Raw genomic sequence first — 22,087 nt, 5'->3', positions numbered from 1 at the left:
GTTTTTTTGGTCTTCAGCTGCTGCTAGGAGCAGCGGATAATTCAGTTAAAGTATTGTGCCTCGGGACATGGCGGCCCCTCGGGACATGGCGGCCCCTCGGAAGGTGCTCGGTAACGGTGGATGTCCTCAGGACTTGGCCTGTCTGCACACAGATCAGGCTGACACCCGTCCGAGCCAGGAGCTGACCTTCTCTCTCATGAGTTGCATTTCGGTGCAAATTTAGGCAACTCTCGGGGGAGCTCCTCCCGTGAATGTGTGCCCGCGGCCTTCTCCTTCACCCTCGAGCCCCGCCCGCTCCCCGTCCCCACCCTGCCACCCACTGCGAGCTGAGTGGGCGGAGCCTCCGCAGGTGAGAGTCCCTTGCCGGTCCACCTGTCCTCCCGCCCGAGGCCCGGCTTCTCCAGCTTGCAGCAGCCGAGGAGCCACGGGGCAGCTCTCCCCACGTCTCCTGGCTGTGCTCTTCCCACCGCCCCAGCCCGTGCCCATCCCCTGCCATCCCGGGCCGCTCCCTTCACCCGAGCTGTTTCACTTCTGTCCCCTGTGAGGAAGGCCGGCTCGGGCCCAGAGCACCCGCTTAGTGCCGGCCCTGCTGTGCTGGCGGCCTTCAGAGTTCTGGCCTCTCAGCACCCAGCACGTGCTAGGGAGACGGTGGGTGCTCAGTACAGATGGGCCCTGCTCTCCCGAGCTGGGGGCCTGGTAGCTGGCAGGGCCGTGGCAGGGTGGGGGCAGCTCTCTGCAGACTAGGCCACGATGGTCACATCAGGGAAGTAGGTGACGGGGCCAAGTGGTGCCACCCATGGCAGTTGGGGGTGGCCAGGCAGAGCCGCAAGGAGCCACGTGCCCCAGGTCCGCGCTCCGATTTCTCTCCCACTCTGCCCCCTTCCTGCCCACTCCACTCCCGGCAGCTGCGGACCCCGAGCAGACCAGTTGTCTCTCTCGAAGGACAGGTTTTCGTGGTTGAGACTGTTCCCCTCCCCACTGCCCACCAAGGACCAGGGGTCGAGGGTTTCAACAAAGGAAGTCGCAAAAGCCATGTCTCTTTATTTTTCATTCCTGCCGTTCAACCAGTTTGCGCAAGCTGAGGATGAGTGGATTTTGGAGGAAGAGAAGGAGCGTCTGGCACAGACCCTCCCGGAAATAGTCTATGCACACTGCTGAGGCTGATTAGACTCGAGAAGCAATTTAACAATAAACTCTACAGAATTAGAAATGTACAAAAGTGTCAAGGCGGCTGCTGGCTGGTTTCTTGCCTCCCCATGGGGGTCAGTTATGCCCACCAGTCCTGTGCAAAGGTCCTGGGGCTGGCTTGGGGTGGGGTGGGGCAGCTGGATTCTTGCCTGGGACAGGAGCAGTCCTGCTCACCCAGCAGAAGTGTGCCAAGGGACAGGCACGTGGGTGTGTGCCCAGGTGTCATGCCCCCTCAGGTTCCGTGGCTTTCGAGCGTCTCTGGGTCCTGCCTTATGTCCGCCCTTTGAAAGTGTTCATGCAGGTGTAGGTTCCTGAGAATTTGTGGATCTCCTCGAGGGCAGCCTGTGGGAGTATGCTGCGGGAGGGGGGAGGGAGAAGAGAGGATGGTCAGTGGGGGTCCAGCAGCCACATCCCTGGTGGCCACACAAGATGGCGCAGTAGAGTGATGGTTCCCATAAGCCCCCCCACCCCACAGCCACACACCAGCTCCTCCCCTCCACGGAGGAAGGGCTTTCAGGTAAGTGGACAAACAAGGTGAAGGGTGGGTGGTAGACACAAACTTTCAAAGCCACATTCTCAGCATCTTGGGGCCCATGGGTATCTCGGAGGTCAGTTAACTCCACATGCCACTTGTTCAACAAATATTTACATGTGGGACTGAGGTGTTAGGTCCTGGGTACCACCTCCTCCAGGGAGACTTCCCAGACTCACCCCTAGGCCTCCCCTTGGGCTCCTCATGGCCCCTGTGCTTCCCCAACAAGCCCTGGTGTTGTCCCGGCTGTTTACTTGTCAAGCCCATGGGAGCCTCTGTGGCCGACAGTCCATCCCTGACCCTGGCCCCGAGCACAGGGCCCGGCGTAGAGAAGGCCTCAGTCCATTTGCTGAATCAAATCGAAGGGCCCTGGCCCACGCCAGGTGCAGGACTGGAAAGGCTCGCTTCCAGCCAGAGCAATCTGGAAGACTTCCTGGGGGTGGTGGCACTAGAGTTGTGCCTGTAAAGATTTCTCTTGGGGAAGGTGAGAAGGGGGTGCAGGGCAGGGAAGGAGGAGGGGGTGGCCTCTGCTTCCTGTGGGAAAGTGGTGGGGGACAGAACAGGAAATGTAGCCTGGGGGTGTCCTGCGGAGAGCACTGGGATGTTTAGACAAACTAGCTTTTTTCTAGAATGTTCCAAAAGACTTCTCAAAAGCTCCCTGAGGTGGAAGGTGGCAGCCCGGCCTCGCTGAGGACCTGAGTCCCCGTCTTCTAGGGGCTCACGGAGGTGTCCAAGGACCACCTCAGGGCGACGGTCGGGATGGACCGAGGGCAGCCGAGGTGTGGCCGAAGGCCCCGGGATGCCCCCTGCCCGCGCGCCACGCTCTCGTCTCCAAAGTGCTTTGAGTTTGGAGGAGAAGGGACGGCTCGTGTCCCCTCCGCACCAGGTTTCTGCGCCTGCAGCTGGCGTGGCTGCTCAGCGGGGCCACCGCGCTCGCGGCAGCCAGAGGGGAGCCCGGGGCTGCCGTCTGAGGGGCGCTGGGGCACTTTGCTGCCGGGCCGGGGCCAGGGGTCGGCCGGCAGGGGCCGGGGGCCACGGCTGGCGGGGCCCAAGGAGCTGAGTCCACGTGCTTGGGCTGCAGGGTGGGAGCTGGGGCTCTGAGAGGCCCTTCCGTGTGGGGCGGGGATGGGAGGACTGGCTGAGCAAAGTCTGGAAGGTTCCAGGGGAATGTGCTGCAGGCGAATTCTGCAGGAATTCCTCAAGCCTCCTCGAGGTGGTCCGCCCGGTAGACCCCACCCGCCTGGCACTGTGACTCCCGAGCCTTTGACGTGAGACCCCCATCTTCCCCTTAGACGGAACTTCCTGGAGGCGGCGGCCAGGCCTCAGTGCTGGAACAGCGGTTCTCAAAGTGTGGCCCAGGAACCCGGGGGGGCACCTGCCATCTCTTTGGAGTCTGAGAGGTCACACTGTCATTATAATGCCATTATTACTATAAAAATTTGCCCTTTTCACCCCCATTCTCTCATGAGTGTACAGTCAAGTTTTCCAGGGGCTACTGGACATGTGACATCACAACAGACAAAGATCAGCCACAGATGCAGGAGTCCAGCTGTCTGCAATGGAGCCAGATGATAAGAGCTTCGCAAACATGTAAAACAATGCCATTCTTCTCACTACGTTTATTTCTCTTTTTTGGAAAATATACTTACTTTTCATAAAAATATCATATTTACATTGACATGGAATGGGTTGGTTATTGCTATTTATAAATGAATAAATAAATATTTTAAATATAAACAGATGTATAAATCTTGTAAATTTGTTCTCCGTTTTAATTTCGAACACAGCAAGTAGCGATGGACACCACTGACATAAACAAAAGGTTTTTGGGCTCCTGTTAGATTTTTAAGACTCTAAAGGGGTTCTGAGACCACGTTTGAGAACCGCTGCTCCGTCGTAAGGATGGGAAATCCATGGCACACGGGCCGCCCTCCTCGTGTCCAGCCCACGGCAGACATGGCCAATCGATCACCGTGTCCTGGGGCCCCTGCGCACTGGGCTCCCTGGGAGCAGGGCACGGTGGGCACAGGCCTGACCCGGAGCCCCTCCCGCCGCCCTGTACCTCTTCAAGATGACAAGGGCGTGCATGGTCCACGGGAGCAGGAGGAGGGCCTGGTTGAGCTGCACGGCTTCCACCGTCCTCCGCGCCACCGTCTCCGGCTTCAGCGGGGGGAAGAGGTTGGGGAACCTGAGGGCAGGAAGAGGCAGGTGGGCTTCTCCTGGAGACGCGGGGGCGTCTGCCACAGCCTCGGTGGCTGACGGGTCTCGGTCATCCCTGTGGCTTCTCCTGTTTGGGAGACTCCAGACCCCTTTGGAATCCTCTCCCCGCCTCCCCCTGGCGCCCCCAGAGTTCCTCAGTCCCTCACTGCTCCGTCAGTGCCCCCTCGGCAATCAAGGACTTTGAGCCCACCCAGCGGGATCCCCTCTCGGAGCACCTCAGGGGGTTCTTTTGAAACGTCCCTGAGATCCCGTCTCCCCCCTGCTCACCTCCCAGGCCCCCGGCGCTGGCTGCTCCCTCTGGGCCCTGCCTCTCCAGACCCCTCTCCTCCCTTCCCGCTCTGCGCTCTGCGCCAGCAGGCCTGGCCAAGCTTTCTGTTCCTGTCACTTCGGCTCTTTCCTCTCCCAGGCCTTTTACCAGCTGGCCCATGAGCCTGGCTCCCTCCTCCGCTGTCCACTCAGAGCAGCCTCTGACCTTGTCCTCCTGCTGATTTCTGTGTTTCCAGCATCTAGAAGGGCCCTGCCCGTTTGCTTGTTTCCTTGCAAGTGGCCTGTCTCCCTATCAGACTGAGTCCCCCCAGGGCAGAGGTATGGCCGGTCTTCCTCCCTGCTGTATACCCTGTGTGCAGTGTCCAGCAGACAGCAGGTACTCAATAAATGCTTGCAGAGTGGAGGAAGACTGGACGACTTGCTGTTCCCCCAAATGTGTCCTGCTCGTCCTGCCTGGAGGCAGGGGCTCTGCCGGGATGCCCGTCTCCGCCCAGCTGCTGGTTTCACTCACGCATTCATTGATTCATTCAAAGGTTTACGGAGCACTTTCCATGGGTTTGATGAATGAATGAATGATTGAATAAGCAAACAGCAGGGGCTTCTCATGCCTATCCAGAGGCATCTGAGCTGAGACCCACTCAGTGACGATGCTCCCTAAGAGCCAGGCCTGGGCTAAGTGCTCAACAGGAATCATTCACTCCAACTTACAGAGAGGGAAACTGAGGCCCCGGGGAGTTGGTGGGGCACTAGGGATTCAAACCAGGCCTGCTCGAGCCCCAGGCCGATGCTCCGTCCCCGCCCTTGCTCGCTGCTTGTCCCACGGCCCCGGGGCCTGGAGGTGCAGGGCTGGTGCTGCTGGCTCCGACCTCCATCCCACACAGGACTCGCGAGCTGCTCCAGCACCAGGAGGATTAAGGGGATGAGTCACCTGGGTCTGATGTCACCCTAACAAAGCGCAACTCCTGGGCCCCCAGCGCGGGCTTGGTCGGCCTCAAGAGTCCACGGCGTCCCCCCGCCCTGTGCTTCCTTTGCAATCTCGCTGTGCTGCTAGGATGCCCACAGCCCCGCGGTCTGCAAGGGCCCGCCTCGGGGGGCCTGCAGAGATGAACATGCCGGGGCAGCTCACCGACACTGGAACCCTGTAGACACGGAGGACAGTCGGGTCCCCCCAGCGTCCATCTGGGCCAGCCTGCTACGTGGGGGAAGGGAAGACGGGACGGAGGGACCAAGACCCTTCCTGGTAAGGCCCCTGCAGGGGAACCTGACAGAGGACCTTGCGGCTGTGTGCTGGAGGGACCTTCTCCTTTTCCTCCATGGTGGGTAAACCGGAGGCTGGCGGAGCTATCAACTTCTGGAAAGAGCACGCTCAGTATCTGTGCGGCCTTCGCTTCTTGGAGCCTCGCTCCCTGTCTGTAAAACGGGGCTGAGAGCTCGCTCTCGAGACGGCTGCGCGCCAAAGGCAGCAGCGTTTGTGGAGTGTCAGGTGTGAGAGGAACCTAAAGAGCCGTAATAGCGATTTACAAACACCCATATGGCCACTTTTGCCAGAAAACCCGTCCGTTTTGTCCTAGGTGCTGGCTCCCACCCTCGACTCTAGGAAGCTGCTCAGCGCAGCTGGGAAGGGAGCCAGCGCTTGGCTTCCTCTTTTCCTCGTTCAGGAAATGGGAGTTGGTGGGGCATCAATCATCCTTTCACTTGTCTTCCCCCTGGGCTCACCTGCATGACCACAGGTGACCAGGCTTCCCGGGCGCTCACTGCTGGCCAGGCGGGCGGCTGACGCACGCACGCGCGGCAACTGGTCTGACCCTCGGAGAGGCGCTGCTGTTATCTATCCCTTCTTACAGACGAGGAAACCGAGGCACAGAGAAGCTAAGTGACTTGCCCAAGGTCACACAGAGCTGGGATTTGGCCCCAGGCAGTCTGGGCCCACACTGTGAACCACTGTGGGAAAAGGACACGGGGAAACCTTTCCTTTCCTTTGACAGTGGTGACGGGGTGGAGAGGAAACTACGCCAGAAGGTGAACCGGACACGCAAGGGCAGGTCTGCGAGCGTCCTGCCCACTTCTGTGCTCCGGGCGCCCAACTAAAACCTCGGGTTGCCACTGCTGCACTTCCATCCAATATGCATTTATTGAGCACCTCCTGTATGCCCAGATGAAAAGAAACCAAACCACAATGTCATAGGAGGAAAAAGCCAACATGGAACATTCAGTCATTAATCCAGCCTCCTCTGCATTCAGAATCTGTGATAATTTGCATGCAAGTCCCGTGGAAATACATACTCCTGCGATAAACTAAAGATGCGGCCTGCTAGGAGGATTCATAACACATGCGTTTATGAAGACGTTTGTTGTTAGTAAAGATAATAAGAGCAGCAGCTTGTATTGAGTGTCTAGGATGCCCCGGGCTCTGCTCCAGACACGTTACATGTATTATTTCTAATTCTCCCAATAATCCTACAAGGTAAACATTATTTCCTCTGTTTTACAGACGAGCAAAGCTCAGAAAAGTAACAAAACTGGCTCAAGATTCCCCAACCAAACAGGCGTGGTTCAAAACCAGGTGTTTTTGATTCTTGATCACCAAAACCACACTTGCCCCTCTTCACACTAACGAGAGGGTACCGAGCGGTTCCCACAGGGCTCGCATGCCCACTGCCTTCCGCCAACCGTCTCACCGAATTCTCACTGTGACCCTTCCACGTCATCCTCATTTTCTGAAGAAGCTGATACATATAATTTAGAAGGCAAATCTATTATTATACGCTGCATTGCAAAAAAACAAGGAAATCATTCTTGGATAATTCTCTAGTTTCATTTATCTATAACCTTATGACCTTCCACAGCTGCGCGTCTTCACAGCACCATTTACTGGGCGCTATGTAGTACATATGGTGTTCCATGGGGGTCCCATTTTATCCTTATCACAGACCCCTACGTGTAGACATTCTCCTCATCCCATTTTACAGATCAGCAGTGGAGAATGGAGTAGGAGCTAATGGGACCCAAGGTCACAAAGGACATTGTAGGCACAGGTGAGTTGGCACCTTGGGTGCCCGGCTGCAAAGCGGGAGCTCAAAACCAGTGGTTCTCGTTGGTCTAACTGGCCCGCAGGAGCGGTGGCTGGGCTGCGGTCTTTCTTTAAAGTGAGCTATAATTTGCGTGCAATCAAAGGCATAAATCTTAAGTGTGCGACTTGATTAATTTTTACTGACATACCTACCACCCAGATCAAAAAGAGAGAACGTTTCTAAAAGCCTAGAGTGTTCCGTCGGGCTCCCTCCCAGGCTATATCCCCACACTTCCAGGGGCGGCCACTGTTCTGGTTTCTATCACCATCGGCCCAGTTTTTGCCTGTTCTAGAACTTCATACAAACGGAACCACACAGAAAGGGATTTCGTCTCTGGCTTCTTTCACTCAACGTGATGCCTGTGAGATTCATCCACGTTGCCCGCAGATCAACACTCCGCTCTCCTGGGATGGTTTGGGGGTAAGGGCTCCACCGCACGCGTGTACTCTGTCAAAGCCCCCTGCCCGTAGAAGCAGGACCCCAACCCCTACAGCATCCCGCTGCCTCACGGACGCAGAAGCAGGAATGAGACCGCAGAGCCACAGCCAAGGGGCTGCCGGGTTATTTCCAAATTTCAGTGCTCTCGGTGCATACTAAGGTCTCCCCGGCCCAGGCTGCCGGCGGGACTTGGGTGTGGGGAGGCGGCCCCTGCTCACTGACCTGACCCTCATGCCCTGGAACATCTCAGTGCTGGTGTGGAAGGGCAGCACGGTGGTGGCGCTGACGCCCGGACAGTCCAGCAGGCCCAGGGTCAGGCTCTCCATGAAGGCGAAGGCCGAGGCTTTGGACGTGCAGTAGTCGATGGCGCCGGGGATGGCGGACAGCGCCAGCACGGAGTTGAGACACACGATGTGGCCATTCTGCAGCTCCAGCATGCGCGGGAGGAAGGCCTTGGTGGTCTGAGGGCGTCGGGGAGGTCAGCTAGGACCAGCCTCCCACAGCGCCGCCCCCCACCGCCCCGCAGCGGGGACAGACCCCGGACAGGTGCACTACTCCGGTGACCGAGCCTTCCCGGGACGGGAGGGGCCCAGGGCTGCCTGCTCCGGGGCACAGGGCTCCACATGTCAGGAAGTCCCACGTCTCCTGGGGCTGGTCACGCCTCTCGTCTGGCCACTTTGTCCTTGGACATCCCCTCTTGGCCTGAGCCCAAGTCCTAGTAAGTGTCTCCCCCCACCCCCTCCCTTAGGGCTCCTGGGGTCCCTCGGGGGAGGAACATGTCACTGTCACGCCCAGGGCTGGCTCTGGCCCAGGACAGCCCTTACCCAGAACTGGCCCAGGGTGTTGATATGCTGGGACTTCAGGAGGGCATCATCGTCGCTGTCCATCAGGCTCTTCCCATGGACCACAGCGGCGTTGTTCACCAGGATGGTGATGTCGCCCACCTGCGGGCGAGAGGGAGCCGCAGGGCAGTTAGGGCTGCCGGCCCCAGTGGCCTGAACCTGCAGGGGCGAGACCTCGCCCCATCACCCCCGGCCGCGTGGCCTTGGGCAGCCATATCGCCTCTCCGAGCATCAGCCTTGACTTGTAAGATGGAGCTAATAACCATACCAACGTTGTTCCGAGGATTAGAAATAATGGCTGGCGTACCATCTACCGGGTGCAGAGCACATTCATAATAAATGAGGTTATTGTTGCATAGAGATAGTTAACGTTTACCCTGGGCTAGATACTTAAAGGGTGGTGTTTGCTCTCTTAGAGCTCATAGATACACTCGGTCTAGACAGACGGCTGGAGTCAGAAGGATTTTCCCAGCAAGCAATGGGACGTTTGCCCCCCAGGGTCTACGATGGAAACTCAGCAAGTCTAAACTTCCAGAGGCGACAAGAGGTGGTTACTCTTGTTATGTAATCAACCCACACTTAACCCCTGCCCCCTGTAACACCCAGACACACATGCACACTCACACGTGTATGCACACATGTGTATGCACACAAAAACTGGGCGAGCTACACGGGAGAGTCCCCAAAGGTGCCCAGAAATAACCAACGCTCTCTCCCAGGCCCCGTGAAAATGCCCTCTTTGGCTGGCATCCCCCGTGTCCAGCTGAGCCGAGGACGGACTCGCCCAGGCTACCTTCTCCCGGACAGCTTTGGCCGTCTGGTACACCTCCTCCCGGTTGCCCACGTCACAGATGAAGTAGTGGCACTCGGTGCCCATCTGCCGAATCTCCTCTGTTGTCTCCTTCAGGCATTTCTCAGTCCGGCCCCAAAGAACAATCTAGGAGGAGAGAATAACAGCGCTGAACGGGGTCATTAAGCGAGCCATCGTGGTTCAGTGACCGTCATCAGAAATTCAGATCCAGGACTGGCCTCCATGACCCCACCCAGAGTGTGCAAAGTGAATTAACGAGATGATTTTGTAAAGCGACGTTGCCCCCTCTGACGTGAACCATGGTTTCTGAGCCCATTCATGACCCATCGACTGATGCGTTCTTTGCAAATCTTTCTGAGGCCTTCCTTCCAGCGGGACGCCTCCTGCAGCCTGATTCCAGTTATGTACATAGTTAGAAGCAAGAGCAGAGCTCTTTCTGTACAATGTTCCAGAACGTTCTCAGTTAGGAACAAGCCGGCCTTTTCACAGATCTGGTCTAGAGCCAGGTTTATGACCACCGTCCGCTGGAAGGGACTGGAGGTTCTGCCGCGAGGTGCACACAGCCCGCCAGAGCCTCCCGCCTGGCCGGGAAGGAGCGCGAGCAGAGGCTCCCCCGGGAAGGACACGCCGCCTCACCCCGAGGGTGATAAACGTGGACTCGTGAGCCAGGAGGTGACCCTGGCAGGACCGAGAAATGGATGCTTAAAGGGGTTAGACAAGTCTATGAATGGCCAGCTATGAAAGGCTCAGGAGAGAAGCCTGGCTAATTCTCAGCCTTGACCTAAGCAAGAATGACACACCTCCCCTCGATGCGTCATTGGGACCAAAGAGGTCCCAACGTGGGGACGAAGAGCCTGACTGAGACTCAGCTTAGTCAGCACAGCGGGAGAAAGGCCGGGGGCTGGAGAGGACCAGAGCAAGGCAGAGAGAAAGGCTCCTTGGGGACTAGTCTAATGGGTTCATGTGTTTGTTTCTTCTCTTTCTCTTAAAAATTACCAGTGAAATTCCTCCTTTAAAAATAAAACCCAACATGGAAACCCCAACGTGTGAAACCAGTGGAAGGAATAAATTACATGTCCAACTCTGCATTCGCTTCCTCTAATGAGGACAGAAAGGCTGTGTTGGGAAGACAAACACTTTCCAGAGGGGCACAGACGGAGCTCCAGTCACACCAGACCTGAGTCCAACTGATTTCTGTATTTTGCTTTGTGACACGATATAGAGAAAAGGCAGACAGACGAGTAGCCGTTGGTGGGACAGTTTATCAACTGTTTACCTTGAAATATCAGAGCTTTCACTGAAGCAGAAAGGGCCGCCAGTGGGTGTGGCTGGCGGGACACACAGATGGGCTGGTGGCCCCCAATGGATTTGATCTTTTTACTAGAGTTTTAAACATTTTTGAAAAGAAAATAAAAGTGTTTTCTCAACCCCTGAAACATCTTTGGCAAAGCCCAGTCTGAAAACCCCACCTAGTCCAAGAACTTCATTTATTTTGATTGAAGTCCTGAAATACAGGAAGGGTTTTACGAGGGCGGAGTCCATCGGCGGCTCTCCGTGACCACAGAAGTCCCTCGAGGGCCATCGGACTGCCATTAGACAGGCTCCAAGGGACACTTTCTTGTCTGCTGAACTAAAAACAGACTTAGCAAGTGTTCTTCCAGGACAGACTGGGGACATTCACTTCACGGACAAGAAAAGACACAAACATCTGTTCTAGGAAGGCAATTTGGTGTAGGCGTGCTCCACTCCACCAGGCCCCACCCTTGCCTTGTAGTCATTGTCACCCTAGTTTCCTGCCATCCTCCCTTGTCTCCCCATCTGTCTGTCCACCCATCCTTCCTCCTATCTGTCCATCCATCCATTCATCCATCCACCCACCCACCCAATCCTTCCTTCCTTCCTTCTTCCTCTTACCCTTCCATCCATCCATCCATCCATTAACCCATTCATCCATCCATCCACCCACCCAATCCTTCCTTCCTTCCTTCTTCCTCTTACCCTTCCATCCATCCATCTACCCATTCATCCATCCATCCACCCACCTAATCCTTCCTTCCTTCCTTCTTCCTCTCATCCACCCATCCATCCGTTCACCCTCCTTTCTTCCTTCTACCCACCCCACCCCATCATCCAACCATCCATCTAATTTCTAAGTATGCCAGCCTAAGGTGAAGGGAATCCTTGGCCTTCTTTCTCCTGCTTGGTCCCTGCCCAACCGCATCGCACCTCCAGCTCATATGGGGAACAGGACACTGGGGCTTGCACAGCTCCCTGGGGTCTGGCTGAGGCAGAGAGAGGTACCTCTGGGGACTCTGAGAATTTCTAGACAAGTCGACAGAAAGGGGAAGCTTAAAGCTGGGGGCCTTGTTGGAAGGCGCAGGGGTCCAGACACCTGGGAGCACCAGTGATCACCTCAGAGGGTCTGGAGCAGTGGCCCAGATGGGATGCCCTTCATTCTGGGAACCCTGGGTTGCTTTTCAGCCCAAACAGGTGTGCGTGAGTTTCCAGTGGAAGGGGCACCAAGGGCCTAGGGACTCCTGGTCCAGATGACTAACTTGTCCTGGCCCCCCCTAGTCCTCAGGTAGGGTTGAGGAGGGCAGGGGTCTAAGCCCCCTCTCCCCCCGGGTCTGCCCAGGAAACTGGCAGTCGGGGAACCAGGGAGGCCAGCATAGTCATGGCTGGAAGGACGCCCTGGAGAGGGACACGGGCTGGGCGAGGGAGGTGAAATGAAGGCTGCATCCCACCATCTCCCATGGGTGGGGGATGCACCCAGGTGGGACCCTGAGGTTTGGCCATTTCCTTTCGGGGGTCTGTTGGGGACACCCCTTGTGGGCTGGGGGACTCCTCCTCACGCTCTGCACTCAGAGCCCCCACCTCTCCCTGGGCACCATGACAGGTGTGCTTTCTGCCCTCCTCACGCCAACCCCACTGGGCTGGGAACCCCCTGCGGGCCTCGGTTCTGGCTTGTTCATTATCATATCCCAGTGCCCAGTAGGGCATGTGCTGTTTGTCGAGTGAACGAACAAAAGTTCAGGATCACAGATGGGATGGGGTGGGAGGTAGTGAAACGGCCTCTTTAAGGCCCAGACCATCCTATCTTCCTTGCCTGAGCCATTTAGGGTCCCAGGACATTCAACACAGATCTAGTTGGACCAAGAGTCACTGAGACCTGGGGTTTCCCCAAGAACCTCAAAACCACTGTGGCACTGAGCTGCGAGGAGCCAGGTCAGAGGCTGGGACCCTTGAAACGGGGCATGGGGTCAGTCTCAAAGGAAAACGAGGCTCAGGCTGGTGAGTGTGCGCCTTGCTGTGCGTCTCTGTGCCTGGGAGTGTGCGTCTCTGTGCCTGTGTGTGAGCGTCTGCAGCCTTTTGCGCCGCTGTGAGTCTCCTAGGCCCTTGGTAGATGCTCAGAGTCCCCGGGGAGCCAGGCTGGGCACGTTCCCGTCTTAGGACCCAGGTGCATCTCCACGGGGATGAGGTGGCCCAGGCTGGTCCACTGGGGATGGGAAGCGAGGGAGACAGCTGAGTGGAGGGAACGGCCGGAGGTGCTCTAGCCACTGTCCTTCTTGCCTTCTCCTCCTCCTCCAGTCCCCTGCCCGAGCCCTCCCAGGACTCAGAGTCACTGCCCAGGAAACTGGCAGGTACAGCTCAGCACACCTGCCCTGGGCTCCCGCCCAGACTCACCCGGGGCTGACCCCGGACCGCTGACAGCACAGGGCCCCACCCAGTGCCAGCATGAGGGTGCGGAGCGGGCAGGCAGAGGCAGGGGCCCGGGAGGACGGCCTGGGCAGGGGGCAGAGATACGAGCCCAACACGGCCTCCTCTTCACGGACTCCGGGGACAGGGGGCAGCAGGAGGGTAGGCGGCCCCGAGCTTACTCCTAAGCCGGGTTTATACTCTAGGGGCTCTGGGCAGCTCGGCACCTCCTGGCCGCCCTCCCCTCCGGGGCAGACACTTAGCTTCTGTCCTCCTTTGAGGCTCCTGACCGGTGAGGGGGAGGGGAGAGGAGACAGCCCTCTGGCCTCCCGGCACAGGGCCCACGCTGGCCACGGCTGCCCTGCCCAGCCAGGGCCTCTGAGCACAGGCACGGCTTCCTGCCCTTCCCCCCAGGGCTGCCTTCTGCAGCCACAGCGAGCCGAGCCCCCGAGCGGCCCCAGAGCTGAAGGCTGGGAGGACCCTCTCCTTACAGCCTGGGAGGTGGGGCTCCAGGGAGCCGAGGAACGCCCCAGAGTCACACGCAGTGCGGGGTGGAGGCAGGACTCAACACAGAGCCTCTGTCCTCTGCAGAGGCTCCCCTGAACCCCACGGGGGACAGCCCGAGCTTCGAGAGTCCCGCTCCCGAACTGCACATGTCCTGGGACTGGCATTCATCCCCCAGCCTCTCTCCTGTTTCACCTCCTCCACGTCCGCAACAACCCCACCCATCGCTCCCCAGGACCACTCGGAGGGCCTGCTGTGGGGACCCAACAGAGAACAAAACAGACAGGTCCCTGCCTCCGTGAGCCTATGTTCCAGTCGGGGAGACAGCGAAGGAAGGAGAACACAGTGGGACACAAATTACAGTGAGTAGGGTAAAGAATAAACAAGGGAACCTCATTTAAAGTGGGGGATTTATGAGGTTGCTATATTATGCCCATCATAGAGAGAAGGAAACTGCAGCTCAGAGAGGCTAAGCAACTTGTCTGAGGTCACACAACAACTGAAGGACAGCTGGGATTTGAACCAAGGTTTTTCACCACCACTCTCCCCGGAGGAGAAAAGCCATTTCCTCTCTTTCTGGGGTCTTGTGGGGATTCAGCACGCAGGAGCTGGCCCCCACTATGTGTTGACTGTGTGTTCTCTGTTATTATTTCCCACGGAGAGGAAGGGCTGAGAAAATTCCAGCCCAGCCCCTTGACACACCCTCTTCTGGAGCCATGAGCGTGATGAGCGACGATGACATGGAAAAATGCTCAGGGATCTAGTGTTCAGAGCCAAAGGGCGCAGCACTGTCCACATAGGGTAATCTCAACCCTGAAAACCGAACAGGCTCGTGGAAGTCACCGGCTACCCGGGAACCGGGGTTGTCTCGGGGTGGGGCCAGGGTGACTGTCGCTTGCTTCTTTACGCTTGTCTGTACAGGGAAAAGTGCCTCATAAGGACAAGCGCCGTTATTTACGGCCTAAAGGAGGCGGGGTAGAGCGCCCCTACAGATGGTTCCTGCACAGGTGACCCAGCCCCGCCGTCCCCAGACCCCTGGCAGTGCCTCTTGGGGGCTCCCCTCCATCGTGAGGTGACTGTCCATTGGCGTCTCTCTCCCCACTGTTGAGTGGATGAGGGAGGGAGCTCGCTGGGGCTCCAGAGCCCCCAGGCTGCGCTCACTCACTGCCCACTGCCCGTGGCCCCAGGAGTGCCGTCACTGTCATTCGAGTCTACCCCCTGTCTCTTGGAGAGCAGGGACTAAACCTCATGCATTCGGGCTTCCCTGTGATCCTGTCTATTGCCCAGCACAGGCTATTTTTCTCTGTTTTAAATGCCAAGACTACTTGTGGACTCCTATTCATCCTGCAGGACCCCACTTGAATGCCCCCTCAGTTCAGAAGCTTCCCCAGCTGCTCCTTCCATCCTCCCTATGACAGTAACACCACTACATGATGGCTGACACCTACTGAGCACATCCACGTGTTCTCTCCTTCCATCCTCGCGATCCCACGAGTGGGTATGCTTACTCTCTCCATTTTACAGGCGAGGCTCAGACGGGTGAAATGACTTGCCCAGGGTCACACCACTTATAAGCAGCGGCGCGGTGTGACTCAGAACTCACGTTCCCGACCGCCAACACCAACCCTGGTTCCTGCCTCCGCTGGGGCACAGGTGCGAGCCTGCTGGGCCTGTCTGTGAACCCCGCCTCCCCCACGGGCTCAAGAGGGCGTCTGGGGAATCCTGTTCACCTCGTCACTCAGCATCCAGCACAGGCCAGGCCCTGAGTAAAAGCCAACTAGCGGTGTCACATGGCACTGGCACCAGGAAGCCCCTAGAAAAGTCTGCTGACGGGATCAGTGAGCGCCTCTTCCCCACCCAGCCCGGCCTTCCTCCCCAGACGGGCTCGCCCTCGTGCCTGCGCTTGGCCTTCCCAGCTGGAGTTCAGCTGCGGAGCACAATCGCTGTGTGACATGAGCCGGGTGGTCTCAGCCGGGGCCCAGGAGGAGCATCTTTTTGTAAGTGGCAGTCTGGAAGGACCCAAGGCTCTGGGCAGGTGTCTCCCAGCTCGTGTCCCACGGCCCCATGTTTCAGAGCGAAGTGGCGCTGAGCTGGCTTCTCAGAAGGAAAGAAAATACCCAGCAGAGACCCCAAACCATGGCAGGGAGGGTGGGGGGTGGAAGGGTACACTGCCTGGCCCCGCTCTCGGCACCTCCCGCAGGAGGTTGTTAATAAAAATCCACCCTGGCGGCCAGCGGGGAACAAGCAGGTGGGGACACTCGGTGTGTGACACGTCCAGCGTCAGAGCAGGGCCCCAAGAAGTGGGTGCGCCCTGTGCACATGGACACACACACTCTTAACAGCTGTGTGTATAGTTTAAGTTAAATTGTGAGCTCTCCCCTCTTTCACATGCGGGCCCATTTCCAAAAAGAGGCCCCTATCCCTTGAGGAGAGTGGCCCAGAACGCGGGCTCGGGATCCGGGCCGCCTGGGTTCGCTTCTCCGATCCACCACTTAGGAGCCCATGAACCCGGAACACCCAGCGACCCGCCCTGTGAGTCAAGGACAGTGAAGCACTCGTTTCGCAGGGCAGTTGGGAGGATGAAGAAAGGACACGATCTCTGCAAGCTACTATGGTCACTACTGTTACCATTAACTCAGGAACAGGAAGAGCGGCCCCCTCGCTCACAGAAGACCCCAGTGTCCCCCACAACACTGGAGTCATCGGGTGACGATGCCTGGAAGACCCCAGCCGGGGCTCTCTGCCTCCAGACGCAGCCTGCACGGGGCACAGCCACAGAATCTTCAAGACCTCTCTGTCCCCATCCTTGTCCCTGACTCAGAAGGCCCTCCTCAGTCCATGCCCCCCGCCCAGGAAGGTGGAGACAGCTGGCGAGGAGCTGCAGGCCCCCAGGGAGAGGAGCTCCCGGGAGCAGAGGTCTCCATGCTGCGCTCTGGGCAACCCGGGGGGCTCCACGGGGACGCTCGGGGCTGCAGACAGGGCCCCAGGCACCGCTCCCAGGCCACCCAGAGCAGTGGCACCTCATTAGGGTTCTGTAACAGTTATTTCTATAAAGAGTCTGTTGCTAAAGAAAATAATCAGGTTTGAATGCTACCGCTCTCATGGCCTTTCTGGGACAGAAGCTTCTTCTTCTAAGAATGAACCCATTCGATGCTCCTCGCTGTCACCCACTGGGAGTGCTGGCCTGTCACACCCAGCAAGCCTATGGGCCCTTCCTCCAAAGACGACCCTTCAGAATCGATGGCAGTGAGCGGGTGCTGCCTCGAGACGTTTCCAGACTTTCCAATCTTTCCCCCTTCCCTCCCGGGAGCCCTGTTTCCAGACTCCGCACATCCCTGTCTGCACCCTGCCCTTTGTGCAGCCTCAATTTGCTAGCTGTGCCCACCGCTGACCTGTGACCCCCAGGGGTCAGAGGTGACAAAACCCACTGGGCCTCTCTGTCAGGGACTTGGGCTGGAGCCCGTCCTCCGTTCCTCTTCCTGCTGCCGAGCTGCCCGAGCGACAGGCAGGACATCGCCGCACAGCCATGCACAGTAGGCCCGCCTGGCTTCCTGGCCTGCTTGGGCCTGCCCAGAATGTTCTGGCTCCCGCCAGCTCAGTTGCTGGAGGGACGGTCATGCAGCTCCGCAAATTAGATCAGCCAGCGGTGTCCTCCTCCCACGAGGTCCTGACCGCAGCCTGGAGCCGGACAGACTTCCCCTCGGCCCACGTCCAGCCTGCGGCCGGCCCCTGGGGAGTCACAGGGCTCCCTGGGAGGGAGGCGTGGCACCCAATTTATACACAAGGAAACTGAGGCACGGCAGGGCGCTGCGATAGAGCTGGAGTCACTCAGCCGGGGTCAGCAGAGCTGGGCCTCCAACCCGCTCGGTCTGGGGCCCAATCCGGCTCCCTCAGCCACAGTACCTTCCCTGCAGGAGCCAAGTGACCCCGTCAAAGGACATACCAGTTCATGGCACAGGTGTCACCAAGCACATGCCGTATGACAAGGACTGGGCAGGAAGGAAGGACGCGGCCCGGCGCCGGCACAGCACAGGGGCCCGCAGAGCAAGAGCTTGCTGAACGGGTGACAGTGACGACCCTCACCCGCTGTGGGGACACTGGGGGCCCTTAGGGGCAGAGGTGGGAGAGCAGGGGAGGACAGGGGCTGCCCTCCTGAGCGCGGGTCAGCACGGGGCCCAGGAGCTTCCTCGGTCCTCCGGGGGGCACTCACCATCGATTGCCACAGCTAACGTTGCCGGGCTCCCCCTGGGTGCAGGGCCCTGGGATAGGCACGCAGACCTAGTCTTCACAACGGCCCCGGGGGGTAGTGGCTGGACTTGCGTCCCCCTAGAAGTTATGTCCAAGTCCTAACTCTGGATACCCGTGAATGTGACCTTATTTGGAAAAAGGGTCTTTGCCGAAGAAATAAAGTTAAGGATCTTGAGAGGCAATCCCCCTGGATGAGGGTGGGCCCTGAATGCACCGACAGGTGTCCTTACAGAGACGGATGAGAGACACGCAGAGCAGAGCAGAGCAGAGGCCACGTGACGGCGGAGGCCGAGGTGGGAGCGGTGCTGCCAGGAGCCCCCAGGAGCTGGAAAAGCTGAGGAAGGGTCCTTCCGAGAGCCTCCGGAGGGAGCGCGGCCCTGCCGACCCCTTGACGCCAGACTTCTGGCCTCCAGAACGGCGACAGAATAAACTTCTGTTGTTCTGAGCCACCAGCTTATGGTCACTGGTCGTGGCAGCGACAGAAACTAGTACAGGCAGGTCCTGTCTCCTTACTCTCCGGATGCGGCCCAGAGAGGCCTGGCCCGAGGAGCCCGAGGCAAGTGGGCAGGGGACTCCCTGCTTTGACCTTGGCCCCCCGACCCCCGCCCTGCCCCGGTCTATTCTCAACACAGCAGCCAGGGAGATCCTTCTACAATGTAAGTCAGACCTTGACGCTCTGCTCACAACTCCCAGTGCCTCCCGTCTTACCCAGAGTGAAATCTAGAGTTTCTATGACCACGGGCCCTTTCCAATCCAGTGTGCTCCCATCTCTCCACCTTCAGCTCTTCCCCTCCCAGGGCTGACTGGTCTGCACCACCTTGGTCTCCTTGTTTGCATAACCACCTCATCCACTTCTACCTCAGGGCCTTTGCACCAACTGTTCACTGTCCTCTTGCCCCAAGTAGCCCTCTCGCCCTGCCTTCTCTTCTTATAGCTCCTGCTCAAGTGACTCTACCTGTGAGGCCTTCATGTAAAATGCCCCTACCCCCACAGACACTTGCTTCCTAGTCCTATCCCGGCTTTTGAAAAATAATTTTTTATTAAAAAACTTTATTTTTTTAGAGCAGTTTTAAGTTCGCGGAAAACTGAGCAGAAGGTGCAGAGCTCTCCAGCATACTCTCTGCCCACACTCATGCGTAGCCTCCTCCATTATTGCTGGCACCAGACTGCACCTTTGTTACAACTGATGAACCAACACTGACGGGTCATGATCACCCCAGGCCCATCATTTACACCGGAGTTTGCGCTCGGTGTTGTTCCACAGAATTATGGGTTTGGATAAACATATAAAGACCTGTATCCACCACTGCAGCGTCGCCCAGAATAGTCCCCCTGCCCTGACAGCCCCTGCGCCCCACCTGTTCCTCTCCCCCTCCCCGCACCCCCAGCAACCCGATCCGATCCTTTCACTGTCTCCGTAGCTTGGCCTTTTCCAGAGTCTCATATGGGTGGAATCACACAGTGTGTGGCCTTCTCAGACTGGCTTCTTTCCTTAGTAACGTGCATTTGAGGCTCCTCCACATCTTTTCCCAGCTTGAGAGCTCCTTTCTTTCAAGTGCTGAATGACACAACGTTGTGGGCAGGTTCCCCCTCCTGAAGGACACCCTGGGGGCAGCTTCTGCCGCTATGAACACAGCTGCTATAAACACATGTGCGCACGCCCCTGCTTTTCCCTTCCCGGATCTCTTCCTTTCCACTCGCTGAGACACACGTCTCCCTCCGTGATGGATGCCTCACGTCCCCGAGGACAGAAGGCACCCCCCTCCACCTGCCAAGAGCCACATCTGTAGCAACTGCTCAGAAACCAAGTGTGACAACTGGCTAAGTCCCCCTCCCTTCCCGGCATGTGACTTGTGAATCTTTCTGGTTCTGGGGCCACCGGGGAAACCGTCCAGGGAAACTGGCTCAGGGGCTCGCTCACTCACAGGGAGAGCAGAACAGCTCCCACTTCCAGCGGGAAACTCGAGCGCTCACGCGTCTTTTCACAACGGGAACAGCCTACGAGCCGGCCCGGGGCTGCGCGTCCTCTCTGTCCCCGAGTGCACTGGTGTGCGGAGCACGGAGCACCGGGTGGAGAGACTCGAGCCTGAGTCACGGGCTGAAGCCCCAAGACCCTTCCTTCAGGTCCTCCATCAGGTGACCTTGAGGGGGGTACCGAGGAGGGGAGGGGGCCCGGCATTTGCCCACCACTCTCCGGCACGGGCACGTCCTCAGCATCGTCCTCCGGAGAAATGGGGCCCTACGCCCAGTGCAGGGATGACGCTCAGACAGGCAGAGTAACTCACGCCGGCCGCACCACCAAAAGTTTCAGAGCAACATGGACCCTGGGCCCCAAAGCCAAGCTCCTTCACCACCCCCATCCCGCCTCTTTCCTTCCTTCCTTCCTTCACTCACTCACTCATTCAAGGAGTGTTCATTGAGAGGGGATCACGTCCCAGGCACTGCTGGGGTCCTAGGGTACAGTGGGACATGAACTCACCCACTCTCCTGGAGCTGGCTTTCCTGTGTGCATGGGAAAGATGGAGGACAATAAACACACGAACGATTGACTGCACAATGTATAAAGGTGGCCAAAAGTGCGTGGGAGGAACAGGAAGCTTTGTAGGGGGGCTGGGTGGGGGTGATTATGGCGTGGGCATGGTATTTAGATGTGGGGGGACAGAAAAAGCTTCTCTGACAAGGTAACATTTGGGCAGAGACTTGAAGGAAGTGAAGGAGGGAGCGATGCAGACATCTAGGGAAAGAGCATTCCAGCCAGAGGAAACAGGCAGTGCAAAGGCCCTGGGGTGGGAATGAGCTTGGTATGCTGGAGGACAGCAAGGAGGCCAAGTGGTGGAGAGAGAAGCAAGGGTGTGGGGCTGAAGCCATTGGGGGGGAGGGGCTTTGAATTCTCTTCCCAGTGACACTGGAAGCCCTCGGAAGGGTTGTGAACAGAGAATTGACACCCTCTGACTTGGATTTTGAAATGAGTTCTGACTGCTGGATTGGGGATTTGGAACGGGGGTGGGAACCACACCAGTGGAGGGGGGCCAGCTAGGAGCTGCTGTACACACAGGTGACAGGTGCCACAGGTGGCCGGGGCTGGGGTGCTCTGCGGTAGAGGTGACGAAGAGGAGGCCTCCGCGGGGCTGCAGGTTGGGCTGCCAGAGGAAGGGGGGTCCCAGGACGACCCCAAACGGTTCAGCCTGAGAAAATGCAAGAAGGGGGCGCCACGCAGGAGCCCCTGCGCCTCCCTCTCCGGGGGGGCGGGGGTCGGCTTTGGCAAGTCCTGGGTATGGAGGAAGAGAAAGGTCCCGGACTTGGATCCCCAGGTCCCTTCAGCTTCCAGAACACTCAGCTTAAGCAGAGGGAGGAGGAGGGGCGGCGGGGGGTGAGGAAGCAGTTCCAGGTGGCAGGGCCGCCTCCCCAGGAACAGGGTGCCCGGACGCGGCCAAGCAGGCCAGCTACCCACCAGCGCCGCTGGTAAACACACGGTTTCCAACAACAAAGCGGCCGAGGGTGGGTGCGGGGGTGGCGGGAGGAGCCGCGGGGACACCTCGGCGGGGCTGGCGGGAGGCTCCGGGAAGTCCTTCTGAAATGGCCCCAGGGCCAGGCGGAGGGGGCGGCCCGCGGGGGTCCCGGGAGGGCGCGGGGCGGGGCTGGGCTGCGGTCCTGGGTGGGGCTTGGGCTGCGATCCCACTTGGCGGACGGGAAAGGGGTGGAAAGGGTAGAGGAAGGGGGTGGGTGGGAGGTGGGGAGGGGAGGGGAGGGGCTGGGTCGGGGCGCGGATGGGGGGGCGCGATTGGGGAGGAGGTTGGGGCGCCGATGGGGGCTTGAGGTTGGGGCTTCGGATGGGGAAAAGACGGGGAGGGGCCGGGCTGGGGTCCCGGACGCGGATGGGGGCGTGGGGACGGGGTCCCCCTCCCGCGGCGGGGACCGCCCGCTTCCTCCCCTGGGCGAGCGGGCGGTAAACAAACGCCGTGATGTCACGGGCGCCGCTGACCTGCGGCTGAACCCGGAGCTGTAAATGAGATGCAAGGTGCCAGCAGCCTGCAGGCCCGGCCGCGCCGCACGCTCCTGCGCGCCGGCCTGAGCTTACCCCAGCTGCGCGCGCGGACAGGATGCTGCCGACGCCACCAGACATTGCAACACGCAGCCAGTCTGCTGGCCGCCGCGTGAACCGGCCCGCCGCCCTCCGCCGCGCCCCCTGGCAGGCCCCGGCCCAGCTGCAGCGCCGCCTCCCTCCTCCGGAGCATCCCTGGGGCCGGCGGCTTCCACCCATCTGGGGGCG

General features: G+C 58.8%; 1 protein-coding gene across 3 annotated transcripts in view; it reads right to left on the bottom strand.

The window, feature by feature from the left end:
* Positions 1-1,021: 1,021 nt before the first annotated feature.
* The window catches only part of DHRS3 (dehydrogenase/reductase 3), a 40,026-nt gene continuing 18,960 nt past the window's right edge, over positions 1,022-22,087 (bottom strand). For 2 of the 3 annotated variants that reach the window (XM_044769714.2, XM_070511032.1), the window contains exons 2-6: positions 9,352-9,495; positions 8,541-8,660; positions 7,939-8,177; positions 3,783-3,908; positions 1,022-1,543 (exon numbers count right to left, since the gene is read on the bottom strand). In XM_044769714.2, coding sequence (XP_044625649.1) covers positions 1,459-1,543; positions 3,783-3,908; positions 7,939-8,177; positions 8,541-8,660; positions 9,352-9,495 — 714 coding nt within the window. In that variant the 3' untranslated portion in view covers positions 1,022-1,458. Of the gene's footprint in view, positions 1,544-3,782; positions 3,909-7,938; positions 8,178-8,540; positions 8,661-9,351; positions 9,496-21,895; positions 22,029-22,087 lie in introns of those variants that run through there. The other variant, XM_044769715.2, reaches the window with a different exon arrangement.

The sequence above is a fragment of the Equus asinus genome, chromosome 5 (genome assembly GCF_041296235.1).
Source record: "Equus asinus isolate D_3611 breed Donkey chromosome 5, EquAss-T2T_v2, whole genome shotgun sequence".
Lineage (NCBI taxonomy): Eukaryota > Metazoa > Chordata > Mammalia > Perissodactyla > Equidae > Equus > Equus asinus.
Note: the sequence above shows the minus strand (reverse complement) of the source record. Positions and strands in the feature narration are given on the sequence as shown.